The sequence below is a fragment of the Mugil cephalus genome, chromosome 23 (assembly GCF_022458985.1).
Source record: "Mugil cephalus isolate CIBA_MC_2020 chromosome 23, CIBA_Mcephalus_1.1, whole genome shotgun sequence".
Lineage (NCBI taxonomy): Eukaryota > Metazoa > Chordata > Actinopteri > Mugiliformes > Mugilidae > Mugil > Mugil cephalus.
The window spans coordinates 4099207-4122930 of record NC_061792.1 but is presented as its reverse complement, the minus strand read 5'-3'; the positions used below and the strand labels follow the sequence as shown (position 1 = coordinate 4122930).

The 23724-nt window shown below is 48.4% G+C and overlaps 2 protein-coding genes and 1 non-coding gene across 4 annotated transcripts; 1 reads left to right on the top strand and 2 right to left on the bottom strand.

The window, feature by feature from the left end:
* Positions 1 to 2619: 2619 nt before the first annotated feature.
* LOC125001201 (TSC22 domain family protein 1-like) lies at positions 2620 to 17434 on the bottom strand. The gene is made up of 4 exons (XM_047577125.1): positions 15381 to 17434; positions 14834 to 15307; positions 6021 to 6072; positions 2620 to 4200 (listed from the first exon to the last, which is right to left on the bottom strand). The coding sequence occupies exons 1-4, from the start codon at positions 16667 to 16669 to the stop codon at positions 3937 to 3939; spliced, it is 2079 nt and encodes a 692-aa protein (XP_047433081.1). The 5' UTR covers positions 16670 to 17434; the 3' UTR covers positions 2620 to 3936.
* Positions 17435 to 18700: 1266 nt separating this feature from the next.
* Positions 18701 to 18773, bottom strand: trnam-cau. The gene has a single exon. It is a non-coding gene; the product is annotated as a tRNA-Met (tRNA).
* An 808-nt stretch (positions 18774 to 19581) lies between these two features.
* Positions 19582 to 23611, top strand: nufip1 (nuclear FMR1 interacting protein 1). Of its 2 annotated transcripts, none has more exons than XM_047577046.1 (10): positions 19582 to 19948; positions 20655 to 20740; positions 20815 to 20916; positions 20997 to 21059; positions 21785 to 21861; positions 21941 to 22033; positions 22114 to 22295; positions 22389 to 22529; positions 22599 to 22849; positions 22983 to 23611. In XM_047577046.1, exons 1-10 carry the CDS (start codon positions 19714 to 19716, stop codon positions 23421 to 23423), a joined length of 1671 nt encoding a protein of 556 aa, XP_047433002.1. In that variant the 5' UTR covers positions 19582 to 19713; the 3' UTR covers positions 23424 to 23611. The 2 variants fall into 2 exon arrangements, with proteins under 2 accessions (XP_047433002.1, XP_047433001.1); XM_047577045.1 differs by having other exon boundaries at positions 20812 to 20916.
* Positions 23612 to 23724: the final 113 nt, after the last annotated feature.

Below are 23724 nucleotides of genomic sequence, written 5' to 3'. Positions count from 1 at the left end.
GCCTGAGTCCAATGAGACCAGGACATTGGATTGAACACGTCAACAGGCAGTCTCAATTAGGGATAGGTAGCCGTGGTTCAGTTTAGCGATATCGTTAGCCTCCAATGCTTATCGATTCTCCTTATCGATTATTTTCATGCTGAATCTTCATGTCCAGAAGTTGGTGGTAATGCACCTAAAAGTTGTTCACCAACCGCCACAAAACAAAAGAAGACGAAGAAGAAGAATCGAAACCACAAACACCTCGATAAAGAATTGGATCGATGCCCATCCCTAGTCTCTGGTAACTAGCTATCTAGCTATAATCTATCTAGCTATAAAACTTCCTTCTGTGTCATAGGTCTTCAACAGGGGGTCCGCTGAGGTACTGCAGGGGGGGTCACAAAATCTTTGATTGATTAGACATTTTTTGTATACATTTTTTTAAAATTTTCCCCACAAATTTAAATTTCATTAAATATCCATTTACAGGGATAAGGGATAGCTTAATATTAGCAAAATGATAGCACTGGGCTGAGTTTAATATAGAACACATATAGTAGGTGGGGGTCCCTGCTAAATCTCTCCATCAGTTTGGGGTCCTTGGCCTGAAAAACGTTGAAGACCCCTGTTCTATGCCAATTAAAAATGCCACTTCCTCTTCTAGTTTTTGACGAGTTAGGCTGAAATAAAACTCGACAATCCCTCGAAAGTGAGCTAACGTGAACACAACGTGGAGCTGAATGAATAAACTGGAACAAAATGGCGGTTCAGTGGAATTTTAAATTTTTAAAACATTAATTTAACGGATTTAATGGCGCGAATAGCGACACTGACACAGCTGCGTCCTCCATTTTGGATCTACCGGCTCACCTTCTTTTCAGCAGTACTGTTAGCGATACACTATCCGTTGAGTAAAGAAGGGATTCTGATTGTGCGACTTAGTGACAAGGACAAGTTGTTTGGTGAGGCGTTTTTTTAACGTCGAGTTTCTCATCTACGCTCAGCTACAGAATCGGGGTTTATCCTCTGGATATTTGGGGGTTTGCAACCAATAAGATGCTGTTAACAGGTTTTCTTCCTTTCTGTGTGCAAACATTTCAGACAGGCTAATCCTCGCTTAGATTCTCTGGGTGCGGAGGCCTACTTATTGACGGTCTGGACGTCGTGGGTTTAACCAGCAGGCCACCTGCTTTCTCGGCAATGAGGAATACATCAACAGCGCAGAGGGAGGTCCACTGACGGGGGTGTAAAGAGGATTTCTGGGGTCAGTTTTGGGACAGAGTGGTCTTTGTGTGTCTGGAAAGAGCAGGGCGGGAAAAAGGGATGTGTCAAATTAGTTCACGTGCACGTTTGTGAATTATAAACGTGAAAAGGTTGCACCACACGATGTAAACAATTGCCCACCAGACATCTCCAGGGGCATAAATAGCGCGGGTTAATCCTCGGGTGATCCCTCGGCCTCGTAGTACATCCTGTACTCACGTAGCGGCCCGCCTGAAGAAAACACCTTTTGTCAATGAAATGGGATTTAGGAAAGTGCCATCTGGACGTGAGCGCGGGAGCTCTGTCTCAGCTCGGTGTCTGATCCACCCCGACCCAGTCAGCCAGCCAGCCACTCAGAGGTCAGAGTCTGACCCGAGGAAGGAGAGCTGAGGGAGGGACACCTTTAAATGTTAAGATGTGCTGAGTTGATTAAAGTCTGACCCCCAGTCTGAAACGGTTTGTTCTCGGTTGCATCGGTGGTTAAAACAGACTGAACTTAATAAAAACAAAGAGAAATACTCTAAAAATACTCATGGTTTATATTTGGCCTTGAAATTGAACATCAGAGACTGATGGTTTCAGAGAAGATAATAGAACATATATATATATTAACGTTTACAAACTTTCATATATAGGTCTTCAAGATTTTGCGACCCCCCTGCAGTACCTCTGTGGCTCCTCTAGGGGTTGCGAAGGTACTGCAGGGCGGTGTCGCAAAATCTTTGGTTGATAAGACATTTTTATGTTTTTTTTTTTGTTTTTTTGTTTTATTTTACCCCACAAATTTAAATTTCCTCAAATACACGTGTGAATCCAGCATATTTTAGTAAACATTTATCTGTTTAAAGTTAAAACTAGAATCCGTCAATTATTTTCTTCATGTTAACTGCATTTGCATCCTACTGTTGAACATGTTTGAAATAAAAAAAAATCCTATTTGAACCTGTGTATTATTGGAATAGCCTAATATTTGAAGTGAATGATTTTAAATTATTAAATGGTAATAATTCTGTATATTTATAAACATCATTAGGCCGAGTTTAATAGAACAGATCTCTACTTAATCTCTAAAAACAATGGTTTAAATTATTAAAATACAAACAAATCCAATCAAATGTCACCTAATTTAAATTGGTTATGAATATTAATGAAGGTCAGATTTATTTACAGTGTGTATATTATTATTATTATTATTGGACATTAATTTTATTCCAATTAAACAGCAGCATGACATGTTTTTTTCTTTTTTTTTAATATAAATGTGCATTAGATGTAGACTAATAAAGTTTCATTGGCAATTAACGGCACATTAATACTATAGTGATAGGAAATTTTTTGTTTCATGCCCTGAAACATTCAAAAAGAAACAGAACATTTTTTTTTTTTTATTATTTTTTCTTTTTATTTGAGGTGCAACTGTCTAGTGCAATTGTAACGTCACATTTGTGATGGGCTGAGGAACATGCACAAAACATCCACATATTTGTTCTGCGAGGCATTTTCCTTATTCTTTCTGTTTTTGTTTTTTTTTTTTTAATGCCAAGCCATTATCTGGCGCTCCAGTTGCACTACGAGCAAAACACTTGGCTGTACAAAAAAGACGAATAAACAAAGAAAGAAACATTTAAAAAAAAAAAGAAAGAAAAAAAAAAAAAACTACACACGTCCCCAAATGGTAAAAACAGTCCAGGTCATTTGAGCGAGTGAAGCGTTGGCATACAGTACGAGGCCGTGTGTCACTTCAGGAGAGACAGCATCTTAGTGTCGAGGTAAACCATCCTCTTCTGTTCCCACCCTGAGTAAGGACATCACAGGTAGTTCAAAACCTGGCAAAACCATAGATATATATATATGTACACGCACGCAGATAAAACGACTAAAAAAAGCTTACATATATGTATCTATGGTTAGAAACCAGGCACTTGGCAGAGCTTAATTGTGAAAATTTAACCTGTACAAAGTCCACTACCTAGAAACAGTCCTATTTATTCGCCTTTCCATTATTTATTGTTTGACATTAATGACTGGTCAAAAACAGACAAATCCTCCCTATAAACATCAATTCCCTGCATAAATGTTTAATCCAACAAAGGAAGGGGGGGGGAGAGTCTAAGGGTGGGGACGGGAAAACCCTCGAACACAGCTAATTAATATTCAGTAATTATTCACGGCCTGCCCCGCTCAGACCGCGGTAGACGTCCGGGGGGGGGGGGGGGGGGACTCCCATTCCAGATGCGAGTCTCGTCGCTTGTCCGCCGTCGTTTGTGTGTGGGGGGGGGGGGAAAGTGCAAACGAAACGAGATGGAGGGGGAGGGGTGGGGGGGCGATGGCACACTGCGAGCGCTGGTCGGCTTGGGCCTCGGCTCCTCCCTCGCGTCGGCCGCCGCGAGGCTCGACCGCCAGTCCGTTTATCACCACCGCGACGATTGTCTGAAGCAGGTAATAAAAGTCGGAGACGAAGCAGACACACACACACACACACACGCACCGGTGCAAAGTCTTTCAGTTAAATAAAATGTGCAACAAAAAGTCGGTTGTCCTCCGGTTCAAGTCCAAGCGTGAGCTCCTTCAAACGGTGGCGTAGTCTTGACGCTAGAGTCTGTTCACAGTGTGGCGAGACTCCTTCCTCCTCCTCCTCTTCTTCTTCCTTCCATCTCCTCTGTGTCCCATCTTCTCCAGTGTGTGTCTGTGTTACGCGGACGTGCCCGAGTTCTGTGCGGAGGGCGGGGGTTGTGCGGCGCCGGCCGGGAGCGGAGGCTGAGCGGCGCCGGTCGGGGAGCCGCCGGTCTGGACTTGGGCCTGGAACTGAGCCATCTGCTCGGGGCTGGCCAGAGTCTTGAGCAGGTTGTTCTCCTGCTCCAGCTGGGTGTTGCGCTCGATCAGCTCCTTGATCTGCTCCTTCAGCACCTCCACCTCCTCGCGCACGGCGTACATCAGGTGGCTCTTCACGAGGTCCTGAAAGCGCAGCGACGTGGGCGTGGTTAGTCAAGAAACACAACAATCAATCTCATCTATTATTTAGCTCAGACCAAAACACAAACTACATGTGTATTAGGGCCAAACCGATATGGATTCTTTTTGGAGGCCGATACTGATTCCGATACCGGTAAAGTCGATTACATTTTTACATTTTCCAATTAAAAGAAAAGACAAAATACCTGCTTTTCATGCCTTAAATATAGCTCCAAACACTTGTTACAAAGATAGAAATTGAAGGGAGAAACGCTTTTTCCTCCTCAACGTCATAGGAGGTGGCGCATTATGCTAATTTGCACCGGTCTTAGCTAGTCTGTTACCATGCACCTGCCTGAGTGAGCGTAATATTAATTTGAGGTACTGTAACGTTACCGTTACGTTCTTTGTGTTGTTGCTGACTCGGTTAAAGTCTTTAGCGAGGTAATATTTAAGCTAGTTATCGTAGCATTATTCTAACTTTACCTATTACTGACTCAGTCAAGCTAGTTATCCTAGCATCGTCCAAACTTTAGCCATTACTGACTCGGTTAAAGTCTTTAGCAGGGTAATATTTAATATAGGTTATCCTGACTTTTACGGCAAAATGTATTTTTAAACTCTTTAATCCTGTTGCCTTTTTAACCCAAAAAAAAGACTTGTATTTTCTGAAATATGAGAATGCTTCTTTTGAGTATTTCTTCAACAAATTTCTTAAATGAAATGCAGAAAATACTCAGTCAGCCCGTCCAGTTTGAACTTAATGAACCGATTAGACACAAATATAAATATATATTTGTGCGTGTGTGTGTGTGTGTGAAGAAATTTCATTTCTTTTTTTAAAACAAATGTTATTCAGAGGGGTAAAAAAGGGCCAATTTATTGAGATGTTATTGTTATTCAGGACTTTAAATGACTCACTAATCCGTGTTTTATTTACAATCTCCCACGGGGGCTGCCTCCTGATATTAAAATAACACATGGTGGAATTGACCGCGGAGAGAAGTGACTCACGACCGTGTGAGCAAAAGGGCAAAAGCCACATCTATTTAAGCAAATCGCTTGTCTTGCACAAAAGACGAGGAATCAGGGGCACGATGCCCATAAAGTCGGGATAAAAGCCCGGTGCGGTGATGCTGCCCGAGCGGAGCCAGAACTGCAGGAGGAGGATTTAATCATCCGAGCATCCCCTGCTTCGTGGACCCGCCCATCCTTCCTACTCCAGAGAACAAAATGTTCCTGCACAGGAGTGGGAGGAGCCAATCACGGGCTGAGTTATTTATACTGCGCAGAGGGGAGGCTGCCTCTTGCCTAGCAACATAGGCCTGGAGAGGGGAGAGGCATGTGTGTGTGTGTGTGTGTGTGTGTGTGTGTGTGTGTGTGGATGAGGGTAAAAAAAAAAAAAAAAGGGGGAGGTGGGTAAGCGTGTGAACCTTAGCCTAGCCCACACCGAGTTGCCAACAAGCCGCGGGGGGAGGTCGGTTCAAATCGTGACAGAGCAGGAAGCTCCTGGCGCCTCTAATACCAGCAGGTGCACAAAATGCGCAAAATAAAAACTGCCTTTACACACCTGCAGCTTCCCGAAAAGCGCCCTTTGTGTTCATTCATTCATCCATCCATCCGTCCGTCCGCCCATCCATCAGATGCGGCTACTTAAGTCAGCATTGTGATGGATTGAACGCGTCTGAATAAAAGGCAGAAGGAGCTGTGCGCATCCAGTGTCTGCGTTACGTAACGGCATATACGCGTAAAATACACGAAAGCGGCCCGTATGCACACACACACACATACACACACACAAGGTTAGAAGGAGAAAAACTCACCATTGCTTGTTCGATCTTGTTGTCAATGGCTACCACGCTTGCACCTGAAGAGCTGGAGGGAAGAAAGAAAAAATAAATAAAATTAGGGGTCATTAAAGCGGGTTGTGATGGAGCTGAACAATGCGGCTGCTTTGGATGCCTCCACTAAAAAGAAAGGTGTTTTTTTTTCCGCCTCAGGCTGCGTTTAATGAAACAGGTTAGGGGATTAGAGTCTGGAAAGCAAATGCTTCAAAAACACAATGGCGGACGATAAAAGGATGCAACAACCGGGAGGTTGTGATAATGATGATGGTGATGATGACGATGATGCGGACGTTACCTATTGTCGACCCTGACTGATGCGCTCTCCTTGCCGAGCACGGAGGACAGAAACGATATCGAGAAATTCCTCAGTTGACAAACGCCGAGGTCCATCGCCACGGTGTAACACTGGGAATTCATGCTACCCCCGCCGCTAAAACACCCGAAGGCGACTCGTCGGCGGCGCGGACTGGACTCCCAGTGGTAGAAAAGTAGAAAAAATGGCGCATTATTGAGCGCCGCGCGGCTGGGTCTGCTCTCCGGACCGGGCGACCGCGGAGCTCGCAGCCGGGACGGAGCGACACAAAGACTGAGGCAGGCGGGCTGCGGCTCCGTAGCCTCTCTCTCTCTCTCTCTGGATAATGCATGCAGGGAAAACAGCTCGAGCCGCCCGCGTGATTGGCGGAGACGGGGGGGCTCATTAGCATAATCTATGCGCGTGGCTTCCGGGTACGGAGGAGACGAATCTAATAAATGCAGAGTCTCTGCAGCAGTCCTCTATAAAGGTCGACGAAACGACGTCAATATTTATCTTTATATTTTTTTACATCACGTCTATTATTTTACCGAGACATTACATTAGTATTAAACTAAATATAACGTGTAGTGTGCAGTTGAACGATCTCAAGCTGTGTAGTGAAACAATGTCGCCCCCTATCAGTGTGGACCGGCATGACACCGACTGCACAAAGGCTTCATGTCATTTTATTCATTTGAATCGAGACAAAAATAGCCAAAATTTCCTGTTTCACACGACTTAATTGAATCATTATGCTGCTGGACCGCTTGAAGACACAACATTACCATTTACAGACATGTTAATAGGCTAAATGATCAATAAATTATAAACAACAAAATAATAGCACTAAAAATAAGAACAATTACAAAAGAATTAAGGTTTATTTTTTAGGTATTTTTAGGTAGTTTTTACAACTATTACTTCCTGTGAAATTATTAACCCATTAATTTGTGCTTTGTTTCAACACTTGAGAAACAGAATCAATAGGAAAAATTTGCACACAGTCCAAGCCAATCAGTGTTGTCAAAATGTACTAGATTTGTAGCCCTTATTTAGCCACATAACCACCAGTTACAGCGTATGATGATAGGATATCCAACCATGAGATCAATGTTTGTTTTACATATCTATAGACCTATCTATCCACATGAGTAAATGCATGTGACTTGAGGACCGGTAAACGGCACGCAACGAAACTGAAGCACATTCAATTTGAACAAGATAAAGAGGCAGAAATAAAACAATCAGACTGACGACAGATATATTTTAACCCAATCAGTCAAAGTTAACCGACCTCTGGCTGCCCCGTCGCTCTTTAATCGACTTCGAGAAGACACATCTACGAGATTTCGTCGACTAACTTCGACACTTTGAGCACCTTATTTGCGTTATTATCGGTCTGCGGCCGGGTTGCGTGTCAACAGGGGAGTCTGAAGGAGAACACGAAGCGTGTGACCCGTCAAAATCTTTTACTTCCTCTAGGAACTTTGAAGGGATTGAGTGATTTTTAGGGAACTGGAAAATACCGACTTCTGCTTTTTGTTCTTCCAAATGAGCACGTGTTGTAGTGGCACTGTATGCTTATGCAAAAAAAATAAAATAAAAAAATAAAAAGATGTTAAACAGCCTGGAGAAAAGGTTGGGCTTTTCGGTTTATTGGGTTTGGGTAGTCCGTTTGTGATGATGGGATCTTTTGAGGAACTTGAACATCGACTCTGGCAGTTTGGGAGTTGGAGGGAAAAACAAACTGAAATAAATCGCTCCCGTCGCGGATAATTGGACACAGTCGAGCGTGGCATGCATGTGCGGGAACACCGCGTCCTTGAACGTGATCGCGCCTGGTTGCAGGTAGAGGCGGGCACCACGTTCCTGAACACAACATCAACACGGACGCATGACGACAAAGCCTGTTAGGGCGCCCGTCCCCGTTTTAACCCCCTCCCCCCGATGAAACCGTACGCCGACGACACCACATCGTTTACCTCTTCAGATGCTTCTCCAGCTCCCAGAAGAGCAGCTTCATGGCCATGGCGTCCCTGCCCTGTGCCGTTCCTGCCCCGGCCAGCCCCTTCTCTCTCATTGAGGCTACAAGACACACACTCCGGCTAATAATGACCCCCCCCCTGAACCTCCTCCGTCCTCCTGACCTGCGCCCCTTGGCCCCGACCCCCTTTGCTCCCCTAAGCTGTCGCATAGGGGGGAACCCGGTCAACAACGGAGCCCGTGTAGGACGGTTTGTGTGTGTGTGTGTGCATACAACGGGAGTGCGTCAAGTCCTCCCGACTGCCCCCGAATCACGTATAGACTCCGAGATGATTGGGTGAGAGGAGACGTGGGAGGGTGGGCGTCGACGTCGCCTCCCCTTCTCTTGTTATGTAAACTGTCGCCGGAGATTACGGCGATCCGTCCAATCGGATGAGCTACTTTTGACCACACACTCGGTGGGCGCCTACCGAGCCACTCCCTTCCGGCGCCTTCGCGTCTTTCCCGACCGCGCAGGTGACGGACACGCGAGCGACAACGCGCAACGCTCTCGAGATACTCGTGCCCCTCGTGTTGTCGCACCCCGGGTGCCTTTAGCCGCCCCGTCACTCCTCATCAGCTGACGCGCGCCTCACGTGTTGCCCCGCGTTGGAAAAAAAAGGAAGCTCTGGTTCAACAGCGCATTCTTGAGCAAAGACGGCTAGCTAAGCGGCTAATAGGCACACGGCAGGATAGGAAAAGGCGTGAGAGAACAAAGAGGAAGATGGTTTGGCGGTGGGCTCCAAAAAGTGGCGGGGTGAAGTTATTAACCTCAATAAGTGGAGATCACATCTGCTTTTTACTGAACCCGCAAGTTAGACAGCACGAAATAAGAAGAACCACTGCTTGCATGACAAAGCATCCAAAGTAAACCTTCCCCCTGTGCATCTGTACATTGTGTCCTCGCGGGTTCGGGGGTCAGTGTACGCATGCTTGCCAAGAACAAAAGGCTGGGAGCCGTTCCGAGGGAAGTGCGCGCTGGTGCCGAGGCAGTTTACTTTCAGCCAATCGCTCGCCAACGCGGCGGTCTCGGCTCAGCCAATCGTGACGGACGGACGATCGGGGGGAGGAGGACGCCTTCATTCATTCATTATACATCCACGGAACTTGCGTATGTGCGAAAGGCTGACCCATATATCACCAGAACACCACGTACATGTCCGCGGATGTTCCGTAGACTTTGGCTTTAAAGGCAAATCTCCTTCGTAGGCCGAGGAACCCTGACAATCTCCCGCTGACTTCTCGGGCTTAATCAGTTGCTGGACTGGAGCAGAGCTCAATGATCACCCAAGACAATAATAACTACACCTCGAGTACGTCCTCGCCACACCCTGTGGAGCTTACATAAGAGTGAATGTGTAGCCAAGAGAGTGGAAGGATAAATAAAAGGAGCACGTGGTGTTTAAGTTGCAGGTCTTAAGTATAAGGTTCTACTTCAAAAGCAGGCAGTTGGCTACAACTGAGAAAAGCCTGTGTTTAAATTCTGGTGGTGTTAAGCTCAGAGCGATGGGAGGAAGAGTTAACCCTTATGTAGTATGTTTAATCTTTTGGATATGAGTAGTAGGATGTATATATGTGTAAACTATTCAAGCCTCCCTCCTTTATGCACGTTCTATCTCACGAAAGCATCCAGCCGAGTGTTGAGCGAGTATTTATTGTAAGAGAAAGCATTGTGTGTGTGTTCCGGAGGTGAATCCACCTCTTCTACGACTGTACGAAAACGCGAATGGTTTGATAACGGAGGACGTCATCGGCGACCGAGGCTGGAAGCACTCTGCATCACTTCCCCTCGGGCTTTCGTGCGTCCGCATGTGCCGCTTGTGCATCAGCTGCTTGGTCTTTGCAGACTGGCGGAATCCGGTTTGGGAGGCTTTTTTTTTTTTTTTTTTTTTTTTCTAAACCGTACAGACACTATGATGATCAGCACAAACACAAATTTCTTGTGTTTGACTGGCTGGCGTCCACCTACGTACAACCGAATTTTCCCAAACTGGTGCCCGAAAGCAACCTCTTCCTACGTGTTAAGAGGATAATCTGCCCTGATCCGTGTCCACACACACGCAGACAAAACAAGAAGCAGCAACGCCCCAGAACTCAAACAGATCTCCTGGCATGGCAGAGCCGCGGGGCTGAGGCTCCGCGGAGCGTGAGGGAATCGGTCTCGGCCGCGCACGCACAGCCTTACATAACGCGCCTCTCTGACATATGGGCCGCGGAGGAGAGAGGGAAGGCCGGGGCCGAGGAATGCGCTCTGGCGTCCACGCCAGCTTATCGGCGGCACGGACGAGTCTCGTCCTCCTGATGGATGGGGTATTAGCTTTCGTCGCGCGCTCGCCGTCCACCGCGGAGGTAAAAATAACGGGGCGCCGCGTTAAAAACCGAGACACAACGCAAAGAAGAATGAACATTCTCACGTGATAAATTCAAGAAAACACTTCCTATAATCCAAATAAATATTGCACAACCTCACGTGACGGCATTAAACGTCAGATCTCAGGCGTCTCTGTCAATATTAATTGGTAAATATTGAAGGGGATCTTCTCAGCAGTCGGGTTCAGACATCATGCGGCGCTCTGAGAGGGTTTTACCAGACACTGAGCCGGCTTTACGCAGAATTATCACCGTTCCCCTTCGCCCAAAAGCCTGTGCTTTACCAGGAAGGGGAACCTTTCAGAGGGAATAAATGTTTTTCTTGAGCGAGCAGCACAGCGTTCGTGTTACAGGTGGAAAGGAGAGGCCCCGGAGAGAGCGGCCGCACGGGTAACGGTTACGCCGAGTGTCGCGTTACTGTTCCGTCCGTGGCGAAAGCCTGCGGACTGCTGACAAAAACTTTTGTGTTTTCTGCCGGGCCGAGAAGAAGCGCCCCGCAGGACCGCGGCCGTCTCAGACTACATGCGGCGTTTATTTTGAAACGCAGCCCATCTCGGTTTCGCAGGCACCCTGGTCAGGATGGGGGGGAAAAAAAACAACGAGAAAGCAGAACTTCCTCACGCACAGCCACAATTTCTAATAATGTTATTATTAAATAGATAGATTTATCAATTTCTCCACACATGCTCCACTGACTGTTGCAACTTTTAATTTATAAAAATGTCATTATTAGCCTCACCGGACACAAAATACGATTAATTTAAAACTTTTAAATGGGGGAAAGAAACACAACATTACAGGTGTTGGACTGTGACACAACCACAACCTAAAAAAAAAAAAAAAACACATCAGAAAAGCTCCCACTCCTCCCCTCCGCTCATGTTGTTCCCTTGACTGAAAAAAGCCTGAAGGGTAAAGGGGCAGTTAAACTCTTTCTTGCAGATTTCACACACATGAGCGCACCATAAAACGACTTGGTCGTAAACATGCTCCACGTAGGAGGCACAAAAATGCCGCCGTAGTGCCTCAAACCGTACCCTTCAAGGGCAGATATTGCAGATGAGACATTACACAACAACTTCTGAGCGTGAGAACAACGTCAGAGTGCCGGTGAGCAGAATAAAAAGCCGGGAAGGACGTTTCCACTTGGCTGCGAGGCGCATTGTAGGTCAGGGTGACTCTCAGAGCTCGGAGCGCACAAAGCCGGGAGCTTTTGTGAGCCTGCGCTGCCACCTCGTGGGGAGAAAGCGGTACAGCAGCACCGCAGAGGAGAATCCAGCCTCCGCTGGAGCGCGATCGGACGTCGGATCCAATTAACAGACGGCTGAGCGGCCCTTCGCGTGTTATTTGTCGTGCGTGACAGGACGGGGAGATGCCGCCCGGTTTCACACAGCTGCAGAACAACCTGCGGACACGGAAAAGCAGCCGCTTGTCCGGGCAAGAGCGGGGTGCGTGCACACGCAGCAGCAGCCCGAGCGAGACAGCGAGTCTTATCTTTTTAAGTCACGTTTAAATATAGACAGTCATACACCCGACGCTCTTATCGCAGGGCGTGGCCACAAATATTTGTTGTGGCTTGACTCAGAGCTTTAAATGTGTAAACCATTAAGAGAAGTGCATTCGAGGGTACGCGTCTAACCATTCCCCCGCGTGGTTTGACCCTCTGCATTAACGGGACAGTGTCCATTTCTATTTATTTATTTACTTATTTAAATAACTTAGCGGTGGTTATGCTTTTTGTTATCATATTTGGCAAAGGTACGTATTTAATAGAGAATTTTGACATTTCAAACTAATTTTGTAAGTTGTCAACACATTCACTTCGGAACTAATTATAAATACTAAATAGTTTAGTTCATTTCTGACTTTGAACCCTTTGTATGCAGTGGGCGATGTTTGTGATGGCAAATAACGCAAGAATTGATACGTTTTCAAGTGGATTTTCTTTCATTAGAGCCTTGAATATGGGATTCTAATGACTTTTAATCTTATTCTACTAGAAAAATAATAATAAATGAATAAAATCAATCAAATGGAGCGTTGCCTACTAATCAATGACGTGTCCAAGGGTCGAATAATTCTATTAATTCCCTCAAGAAAAACCCACTTTGCCTTTAGATTATTGGAAATATGTCAATGAAATAACACCGACACATCAAGGGTTAAAAGTCAGACATCAATCAAACGTTTGGCAGCGACGCAACAATTTTTAAAAAATCAGGTGCGAGGGTTAAATAAACTCCGAGCGGCTCTGAATGGCGGGGCGGCAGAAAAGAAAACAGGCGTAGCCAGCGCCAACAAAAAAAGAAACGCTCGGCAACCACGCACCACGGATGACGGGGACCTCGCTGTCGCTAAAACAAACACGGGACAAGACAATTTACGGCAGTTGATTCGTGGCTTTTACAGCTGCAAAAAAAAGGATGAAGTCACACAGGTGAACGAGCCCCATAAAAGCCGCTGCGCACAATGTGACAGGCAACCTTGACGTTTAGTTGGCTGCGAATGTATTTTGCATGGAATGAACGTGTACATTCACGAGGCGCTATTTTGGACTGACAACTATGCGAACCGCGGTTCTTTTCACGGGAAGGGCAGGTGCGCGTTCTACATTAAGTGCGTGAATGCCGCGAGCGCTTTCCCGCTCCCGTGAAGCCGCGCCGGCGCATTTCAAAGCGTTTAATCACGAAGAATGCGCCGCGTGACGCCGCCGTCCCTCGCGCACGAAACACACACACACAAAAAAAAATAATAAAGTGGCAGGAGGACGCGCCCTCTGGGTTTTACGAGCTGGCACGCTAGGCCGGGACCTTTTCAAAGCCCTGACCTATATTGTATTTAATTGAATCGCTTGTTATCGGACCTGCCCCTGCTGAGGCGGGTGTCCTTTGACGCCGTGAGGTCGGAGTAAAAACACGCGCGCCGTCCGCTCGCTCGTTTGTAAATACGGGCGGAAATGCCTGACGGTTGAGGAGGCCTACGAGAGAAAGGACTATAAACAAAGACGGCGCACATGCAGACTGTCTGCTGCTGCTGCGGGACAGTGGCCGATTCAATCCAGAAGAAAGATGACGTGTTGACGGAAATACAGAGGAAAGCATGCAAAGCGCATCCAGACGAGACGGGGTGACACGGCCCCGCTTCAACCCCACTACATCAACCTCTCCACGCGGCAAACTGCTGTCTTCATTTCACCGCTTAATATCTGCCCCCTCTTTTTTCCTCCCGGCAGTCAAATAAAAAGAATCGATATTCGACAAGAGCTTTTTTGTTTGTCGGTTTGTTAAGAGTTAAGGTTGGGTGAGGCCGGACGCCCGGCGGGTTTGACTCCCTTCGTAGCCCGCAGGCACCATTGTTGTGCTGACAACACGACTCTCCTGCTAAACCAGAATCGGACTGAGGTGGCACGAGAGCCTGTCGCCAAACAGGGCTCGCGTTCAAACGCGGCTTCTGATCCCGAACCGTCTCCCGGACACACTCCCGCTTCGTCGACTCAATTTAGACTCGTTTTTAAAAGCCGCCCGCCATTACAACAACCCCCTCGGAGTGCGAGGCGTAGTATTTAGTGCTCGTGTGGCACTGCTCCCCCCCTGGGTGGCACAAATCAACACGTCCTGTGTTTAATAAAAGACTTAACAAGTTGTAAAAGGCACCAACTGAGTGAGTCAGGAGGGGGCAGCCTTCCTGGTAGACGTGGTGGTGGTGTTAGGGGGTCGGCCGGGGCAGAGCATCTGCTGAGTCACCGGCTCCCTCAGTGACTCAGCAGCTATTATGCCGACCACTTTGTTTTTTTATAACAAATGTCCAGAGAGCCTTCGAACGTACACGGGGTAAATCAAATTTGACTTTGAAGGACATAACCACACAGAAATGCGGGACACGTTGTGGAGGGGGGGGGGCAAAAAAAGAAATCAATGCTTTCACCATAATCGGATTAGAAATCATGCCTGGCTGTCGCAATCATGTGGGGAAGTTATTTCAGATATGCGTGCGGTGCAGTGGCAGCGCTCGAACCACAACATACTAAGAATAACTCTTTGTTTAGTCGGAACTCTTCCTCTGTGAAACAGCTGACGTCAGAACAAACAGTTTGGCCCCTCACCTGTCGTCCTCTCCTTCGCCGTGCTGGGTCCTGAGGCCCGCGGCGGCGGCCATGAAGGCGCTGGCCTCGGCGGACATCCCCGCGTGGGCCCCCGAAGACCCCTCCGCCCCCAGCCTGGGCAGACTCAGCAGCCCCTGGTGCTGGAGGAAGAGCTTCCCGGCGTCCTCCAGGTGGGACATCTTCATGACGTGGTCGAAGGACGTGCCCGGGGTGAGGAGGGGCTGCAGGTCGGCCTGCAGCGCGGTCAGAGGCATGTAGGGGGCGCCGTGGGCGGCCGCCGGGTGCTGCCCCGCGGCGAAAGCCGCCTGGGCGGGCTGGGGGACGTGACCCTGATGGGGCATCTGCGGGTGCGGGACCTGCGTCTGGAAGGGAGCGGTGGGCTGAGAGGTGAACAGTCGTACCGCTGGGACTGCCTGGAGGCGGCGGAGCTGCCGCCCGCTGGCCCAGCGGACGGGCCCCGGCACGGCTGGGGAGCTGGGGGGCGGGGGTGAGCCGCCCTGGGACTGTGACCCCATTCCCCGGTTGGGCGCGCGCGGCGGAGGCTGGCCCGCCCCCCTCCGCAGGGCCGCCTGCTGCGCCGCGCGGCGGGACGGGAGCCGCCGGCATCTGCGCGACGATTTCCTGCGGCGAGACGTAGGTCGGGGGGGACGCTTGCGCGGGTCCCTGAGGCGGGCTCTGCGCGGCCTGCGGACTCGTGAAATCCTGGCTTGGCAGCTGGTAGGCCTGCAGCGTGTGGGGCGGCTGCGCGGCCGGCACGCCCGGGGGGTTAACGCCCGCCTCGGCCTCCGCAGCCGGCTCAGCCGCTTTGGGCGCTTCCGTCGCAGGCGGTGGAGGAACCTCCTTCTCGTAGTACTCCGTGCACGTCCACCGTCCTTTGCGGAACGGCTCGGAGTTGGTGTCTAGTTTCACCACCCTAAAACGGGAGCCGGTCGCCGCCTGGGCTTGGGTGTGATGGATCTGAGCGCCGGGGGCAGCGGCAGGCGAGCCTGTTCCTCCGCCAACCGAAGCCGCTTGGCCGCTCGCGTTAGCGCTGTCAACACCTGCAGGCCCCGGAGGAGGAGCTGCGGCAGACGCGCTGAGAATGTTCCCGCCGCCTTGTCCGTGCGGATCGGGGGCCGCCCCCCCCAAAGCGCCGGGGGCCGCGTGTTGACTCGATCCGCCCGCGGGTTTGTCCGCCGCCGGAAGCCTCTGGGGCTGGCTCGGCCCGGCTCTGGAACCCGCAGCAGGGCTGGAGCTAGACAGCGGAGCGACAGCCAACGTGGGCTCGCCTCCCCCCAAGCTGTCGGAGTGCCGGTGGTGGACCTGGTGGTGCGCGGTCCCGTTCACCAAGCCGACGTGCTGCTGTGCCCCCTGGGGGATGGAATGAGGCTGGAGGGGCTCGTTGGGGGACACCAGGCCAGGCGTGTCCACCCCGTGGAGGCTGTTGAGCGTCTCATCCGAGGAGCTCCTCTCCGGCACGCCCGTGTCCGTGGCCCTGGACACGGAGACGTCCAGCATGTCCGAGGAGGACAGGTCCTCGGTGTGCGACTCGTCCATGTCGTCGTAGCTCTCGGTGTCGTCCGCCAAGCTGTTGTTGCCGCTCACGTTCTGGGCAGAGGTGACGCTCGTGATCTGGAAGCCGCTCTTCTTCTTCACCCCGGCCGCTTGCGACAGGGGCTGGTGGTGGAGGCCCGGGGAGGAGGACCCCGCCTGGGTCGGGTGGTCTTCAGCCGCGCCGCCTCCGGCCGAGGAGGAGGAGGAGGCGGCGGACGCGCCGCTGCTGCCCCGTCTGAAGTGAAAGGCCGTTTTCCGGCTCCCAGTCCCGGACGGGTCTCCGGAGAACTCCTGGTGGTGCATTTTACGTTTTTGCGTGTTTATTTTTTAACGTAAAGTGGTTCGTAAAGGCCAAGAGGTGGCGGCTGGTTATCTGCGTCGCCTCCTAGCTGGCTAGCTGGGTCAGCTGTAGTACCGCGATACTAACCAGCCATAAGTGAGAAGTCATATGATTTATGTCCTTTAAAAGATAAAACTCAACAACCCCAGCTGTAGCTCCTCTCCGCGCAGATACACTCGAACTCCGGAAATGTTTAAGCTGTATTTAGTTAAATAAATAACAAATGATAACGATAATAATAATAATAAACAAGAAAGGGAGATTCAACAGCCGCTGGTTAGCTCAACGCTGCGTTAGCCTCTCTTCGTCTTTAACTTTGTAAATGTCCACGGCTAATTCCGAGTATTTACACCTTTCGGCGAAAAAAATACACACACACAAAAATAGACCCAAACCCGAGTGTTTCGGGTGCTCTCACTCGGTCTTCTACAGCGAGTGTGGAAGCCTCTTAGCTGGCCGGCGAGTGTCGCAAGAAGTCCGTCGTCGCATCCATTCCTCTCCCGGACGTCGAGTCCCCGCAAGCGCAACGAGCTCGTCTCAGAAAGGCAAGGCGCGTTGTCAACCGGCAGCTAAACAGTATCCGTGTTTTCGGTATCGCCGAGTCCATCTCGGTGCATTTTTTTTTTTTTTACTGCGCTCGGCGTGTTTGCTGTCTCATTGCCGGCGAGGAGAAGCAGCAGAAGCAGCTAACGGACTGTCAGTGGTCTCAGAGGAGGGAGGAGGAATGCAAACACTGCCGCTGCGCATGCGCGCCCGTGCCCATTTCCTCACACTGGTGTGGCGTTCAGGGCTCCGCTGCCGAATCGGATTTATAGCAAAAGACATTTAGTTCTTTTTAACATTTTTATATAAGTACGTATTAAATTCACTTCTGCTCTCCGCGGGGTTGTTAGGCAACTACGGGTCTTTCACACCTGTTATTTATACAACTTAAAATTTAAAATAGATCTGTCTAATAGAAAAAAAATAAATAAATAAAAATCACTCGTACTATAAGCCTATAACTATTTAGCACCTGAAAGCATCAGAGGCCTTTCTTCTGGGTGCCCACTGTTTGGGAAGTGCCACAGCATTGTTGGATGACTTCAAACCAACCCTGCACTAGTCACAGGAAATCTTTAATTTGCCCCAATACACAAGGGTAAAGAGTAAAATGTCCTCAGTGCAAAAATAATGCGCTATTCCCTTGAGTTTTTTGTATCCAGATCGCCTGCTCATGGACAGGATGGATGCACTTGTGGGGGGGATGTGAGAAAGTAACACACCGATTCCAAATGTTGCATAATGTCTAAACTGCAGAAAGTAAACTGAGAGATGTTAAGTCATGATTTCTGTAAACCTTCAGTGTGAATGTCAAAACTGTACCTGGACAGCCTTTCAACTGATAATGAGTTTACACACTGTGTTTACCTGGGATGTAAACAGGAGAGGCGAGGTGATTACTAGAATATAATATTTAGAATATAATATTGCTCTGTAAACGCGGAGCAGAGAATCAAAACTAATTTGTAACGTCATCGCCTCGGCGAGTGCGGACGGCTGACAAAAGAGGAAATTCTTTAAAGGTTTCCCAAGCCTGAAATGCACCGCCGCGCACACATCTGATTCTCTGGAACGTGTCTCACTTGTGACACTGTTTACGCTGCTCGCAGCGACGCGGGTGAGCATCAGCAGAGAAAACAGATGCGAGGAGAAGCGCCGTCAGCGGTCTCGGGGGAGACCACAGACTTTCCAAATCTTGAAGCGATGGGCCAAAATTAGTTTTCCGTCTTAAATTCTCACCACCTGTGACCTAAAGGGATATTTTGAGAAATGTGTATATTTTTCCCCCCTCGTTATAGCCCCTGGGTTCAGTGTAATTTCACGTGGAACACATTTGTAGCTTCAGCGAGAGGGGCAGAAGGGCGCTGCTCTGTATTTCGATAAAACCGCGATTACGACTAAGTCTCTGTTTGTGTAATGGATTATGAAAGCTAGCGTTTCACGAAAACACGTGCCCCGTGTGAGGGTCGAACTCACGGCCTTCAGATTATGAGACTGACGCGCTGCCTACTGCGCCAACGAGGCCCGCATGACCAGAAAAAACAGTGCAACTTTGTGCACTGGATCATTAACAGCTTGGAAAAAAAATCTTTGTTGGCTACACAGACCTGACGTGAGGCTCGCAACCACATTACTGCCTACTGCTGTCCCTTTCCTCTTATTCTGCTTTATTGCACGACATGTCACCCTTGACCTTTTGATGGGAACAAGGATTAATGGACCCTCGAGGTGCTAGCTCCACAAACTGCTGCTAATATCAAGCAACAGGCTGGGACAGGGAACAGATATGAGTTTTCTGACATTATTTGTTAAATTGAGCCATTAGGACAGTCACTTAACAACAGCAGACTGAGATCCAAGTGATAAAAAGCTTGTCTTGTGTAAGACTCAAACTCAGACTGAGAAAAATGCACAGAAAATAATGCAAAAACATGATTTCCTCTACACTATAAACCTCTTTACGTTTACTTTCTGGCTACAGCATACAGTAATGTTACTTCCTAACATAGTAGTAAATCTGAATTAATAACTTTTTAAATCAAGAATTAAACTGGCCTCTTGTCCCAGGAGGGGCTCGAACTCGCGACCGTGCGTTAAACTAGACGAAACATTACCAGAGAATTGTTATCGCGAGAACTTGTGGCAAACTCTTCGGCTTTTTTATTCCGTAATGTCAAATGCATCTCAAAGGAAACAAAACTTAAGTTGTGTAATTTTTATTCAATTTCCGCAAAACTTTAATACATATACTGTAATGTGAATCGCCTGTTTACGGACATTTTTGTTTTTTTCAGCATTAGCTTTCGCTCGCTTTATGTCCTTCCTGTTTTTGCGGATGTGACGACATACCATGCGGAAAAACACACTCAACGTGTGCACGCTGGAGAGGGTCTGGTCTGAAAAAGTCTTCTTCCAACTAACTTCGCTGTGACTATAAGGAAGAAAAAGCGAAAAGACTAGCAGCATGAACCAGCCGGGACATTATCCTCCGCCGGACTTCAGCTGTCCTCCTCCGAGCTCCTTCCGGCAGCAGCAGCAGCAGCAGCCCCGCTCCAGCAGCTTCCATCCCAACATGTGGAGCTGGGGCGAGACCCCCTGCGAGCCCAGCTGGGACTACAGCGGCAGCCCGGCATGGCATCACGGGCCAGGGTATGGTTTCCAATCAGGTCGCGGAAACTATGGCGCTAAACGTCCGCACGGTGAGTAGAATCACGCAGCTGTTTCTCTGTTGATGTTGAGGCATTTTTTTTTTTTTTTTTTGCCTCCTACATCTTTCTCTACATAGTCAGAATTTTGCGCTTCCAGGTTGCTGCAAATCTAAACGTACCTGTTTTCTTCTCATAATTAGGATGATACGTTTTCCCATAATACAACATGTCATTCCTGGTGTTTTAGTTGGAGCATAGACTGTATAAAAAAAGGTCGAAGGAAGTGAAGCCAAAGCAAGCAGAGCTCCCCCTGTTGACTGACTGCAGTATAGGTGTTAAGCTCCGCCCCCTGTATGTTAGGACTAAACTGTCGGTTTAAATCTCTGCATTAAGGTGATTCAGATTCAGAGGCTAGGCGATAACGCACCTAGGCAATCAACAGTTGAACGAAGAAAGTGAATCAGGAAGTAGAAACACAAATTCACCCTACTGGCAAAAAAACACAGCGCCAACTAGTGTTTGGGAGATGATGTTACAAAATGAGCCAGACTGACAAGGTACAAGTAGAAATGGCTCACACCAGCATAGGCTATGTACGTAGGTTATGACGTCCCGCAATACCCTGAAAGCACCACTATCTTAACAGTTTGTGGTAGTTAATATAACGTTGATGCATGTTCAAGTGTCAATTTTTTGGAACCTATGAAGTGAGTTGCTGTACCAAACCTCTAACATCTCCATGTCCTGCTTTCTCCAGGTCAAAACTTTGGTCAGGGGTGGCATCAAGGTGGACATCCCGGTGGAGGACAGAACAATGGACCCCCCAACCATTACGGGAAAAAGGTGATTAGCCTGAGAGCGACTGCATTTGTACCGAGACTGACTCCGAGTACTAATCCGCATTTATCACCCAGCAGAAAAACAAGAAGGAGCCAGAGTACAGCCATTTCTGTGACACCTGCGACAGAGGCTTCAAAAACCAGCAGAAGTACGACGAGCATGTGTCGCAACACGTCAAGGTATGCCGCTGTATTCGAGTCAGTATGCTTCCTTGACATTTCTAAAATGTTACTCACTGCCTCAAAAATCTCTTTTGTAGTGTTGTGTGCCCGACTGCAGCTTTATGGCTCATGAAAAATTGGTCGGCATACACTGGAAAAACGTAAGTGAAACAGCTTCCTGGTGTGCATCTGGAATGCATCTCAGCATTTAAATTATTTTTTTAAATGTCAGTCAGTGCGTTTACATGCACGTGAAAAAAACGTATTATTGCCTTAATCGGACTATAACAGGAGAACGTAAGTGCATGTAAACACCTTACTTCATTATCCGATTGGGACACCCAGATAATGCTATTGGAAATCGATTTCTCCGGCATGTATACAGTGAACCGGAGTTTTCATCGAATAATGTGTGTGTGCATGCTCCACAACCACTGCGCTCTCATGTAACCCTGGAACAAAAACATCCAAGAAAGCCAGTCATAGAAGAAGAAGAAGAAGAAGAGAAACTGAGCTGCTAGAAGAACCATCTGAGGGATAGCGTGGATCTTACCTGCCCCAGAAGTAGCGCGAACATTACGTACGAGATTAAAAAATGTACTATTATCCATCCGGTTGTTGTTTGAAATGCCGGTCTGCCGCATGGACAACTCTTGTTTATTATATCACGTGATAGGTCACCTGGAAATCGGGCCGTATTAACGTGGTATTATCCTGCTGAAAAGACACGTATCGCCACCTAGTGTAGAGGAGGAGAACAGTTATTCAAATTTCTTGCGCTGCGTGTAAACTGGGACAAGGACTGTAGTGAGAAAGTCGAATTTTGAGCATAGCTCGATTAAGCTCTGCATCTAAACGCACTGACTGATCTATATCCTGACTGTAGAACCACGCACCAGGAACCAAAAGGATAAAGCTGGACACACCGGAGGAGATTTCGAAATGGAGAGAGGAGAGGCGCAGGTTAGTATTGAGTGAATAGTCTGGAATGCATCGTCAATGTGTAACGTCTTTCAACCGGTGCCTCAATTTGCATTTACAGAAATTACCCAACGCTTCAGAATATCGAGAAGAAGAGAAAGGTCATGGAGGTGCGGGAGGAGACCGGAGGCGTTCTGGAAACGGCTCAGTTTGGGTAAATTTCCCCTACTCTAAAGAGTTTACTTGCACTCTGACGTGGATGTAACCGAAATCCAAACTTCAACATGATCTCAGACGAATGCGGGGAAGAGGAAGGGGCCGAGGTAGAGGCCGCGGGGGGAATAATGCGTGGTTCAAAGGGCGACACCAACAGCATCCTCAGCCTTTGGACGACAGTGCGACGGGGAAGCCCAAACCTCTCAGCCACCCCTGTAAGGTCGGGGATCCTCTGGGAGCGTTGGCCAGCAGTGACCACGGTGAGCGAACCACGACACAGGGATCCCATACTACGCCGTCATGTCAGATCGTACTCCGGTTTGTTAGAAGTGGTTTCTATGTGACGTTTCCAGACTCCGACAGAGACGACACAGCTACTGAGTCAACGGCCAGTGTCCTGGTTGTGCCCCCTAAGCAGATGAGCTCGGCTCTGGGCTCCCTAGTGGCAAACTACGGGTCCATGAGCGAGAGTGAAAGCGACGAGGAACCCGAGGGTGAGTAGGATGTTTAAGAACGACCTAAAAACTCAACAAACGGTTGACCCACCCCCCTTTGTGTTGCAGCCTCACCCGTTCAGAGGGCCAAAGAGCTCGTTCATGAAAACCAGGCCATCCTGGGCAGGATTCCACCAAGCTGTGAGGACAGAGGGCCCTTCAGAAGCACGGAGACTTCCTCACGTGGCACCGAGGCTCCCGGCGTCCACCAGCCTGAGTGTGACCCTCACAGGAACAGAGGGAGAAGAGGGAGACGGGGAGGAAGGGGAGGCAGACACCAAGATACGCCACAGACACGTCGGGCCACTTTACTTGAGATGGTAAGGAGGCGTATTAGCCTTGAGCGTAATGAGCTCCTAACGGAGTGGTTCAAACAAATCTACCAGTCATAAAAAACCTGTAAACTCTTTGATATCTTCCAGCAGTTGATAAGCTCCTTTCTTTCACTTTTAGTTACTGGCCTCAGATATCCGCCACGAGAGGAACGTCCTCCTCCAGTGCGTACGCTACGTCGTGCGAAAAAATTTCTTCGGACTGGAGAGCGGGAGTCACAGCCAGGAAGGGACAAAAGGCCGGCAAGCCATCACAAGCTCAGAGCATAAAGGGAGGCAGGAAGACAGGGTTGCATCGCAGCCCGCCTCTCTGGTTGGCGGCGAGAGCGCCGCACCCGTCCCAGCAGATGGTTACCTAGAGGCTAGGAAAACAAATAAAGCTGCCGTGGCTGATCAGGGTAACTCATCTTCAGGGGAGAGCGGCGATCCCGCGGACTCGATCCAAAATGCAGAGGAGACGGCTGCCAGAGACTGTAATGATTTAACCGTCGCAGATAAAGTCAAATCTGCTTCTCGGATGTATGATGATGAAATATGGGAGAGCCCAGGTGGTGTTTTGTGAAAACGTAGCAAACTATTTTTTCGTTGTAAATCAGTTTAAATCTGTCTGTCCACAGAAATTATTTTTTCTTATTTTTATTTTTTTATTTTTTCACATTTTTTTCGTGTGATCTGTGGACCAGTGATGTACTGAACAAAGACAATCTTGTTTTCTTGTAAAATAAATCACAGCATCTATATTAGTAGTTACACATTAGTACAATAGTTGTTATTTGCTTTTGTGTGTTGGCAATGTGCAGAAAAAAATATATTATACTAATTATTATTAGTATTAATAATATTAATATATTATTACCTGTCAG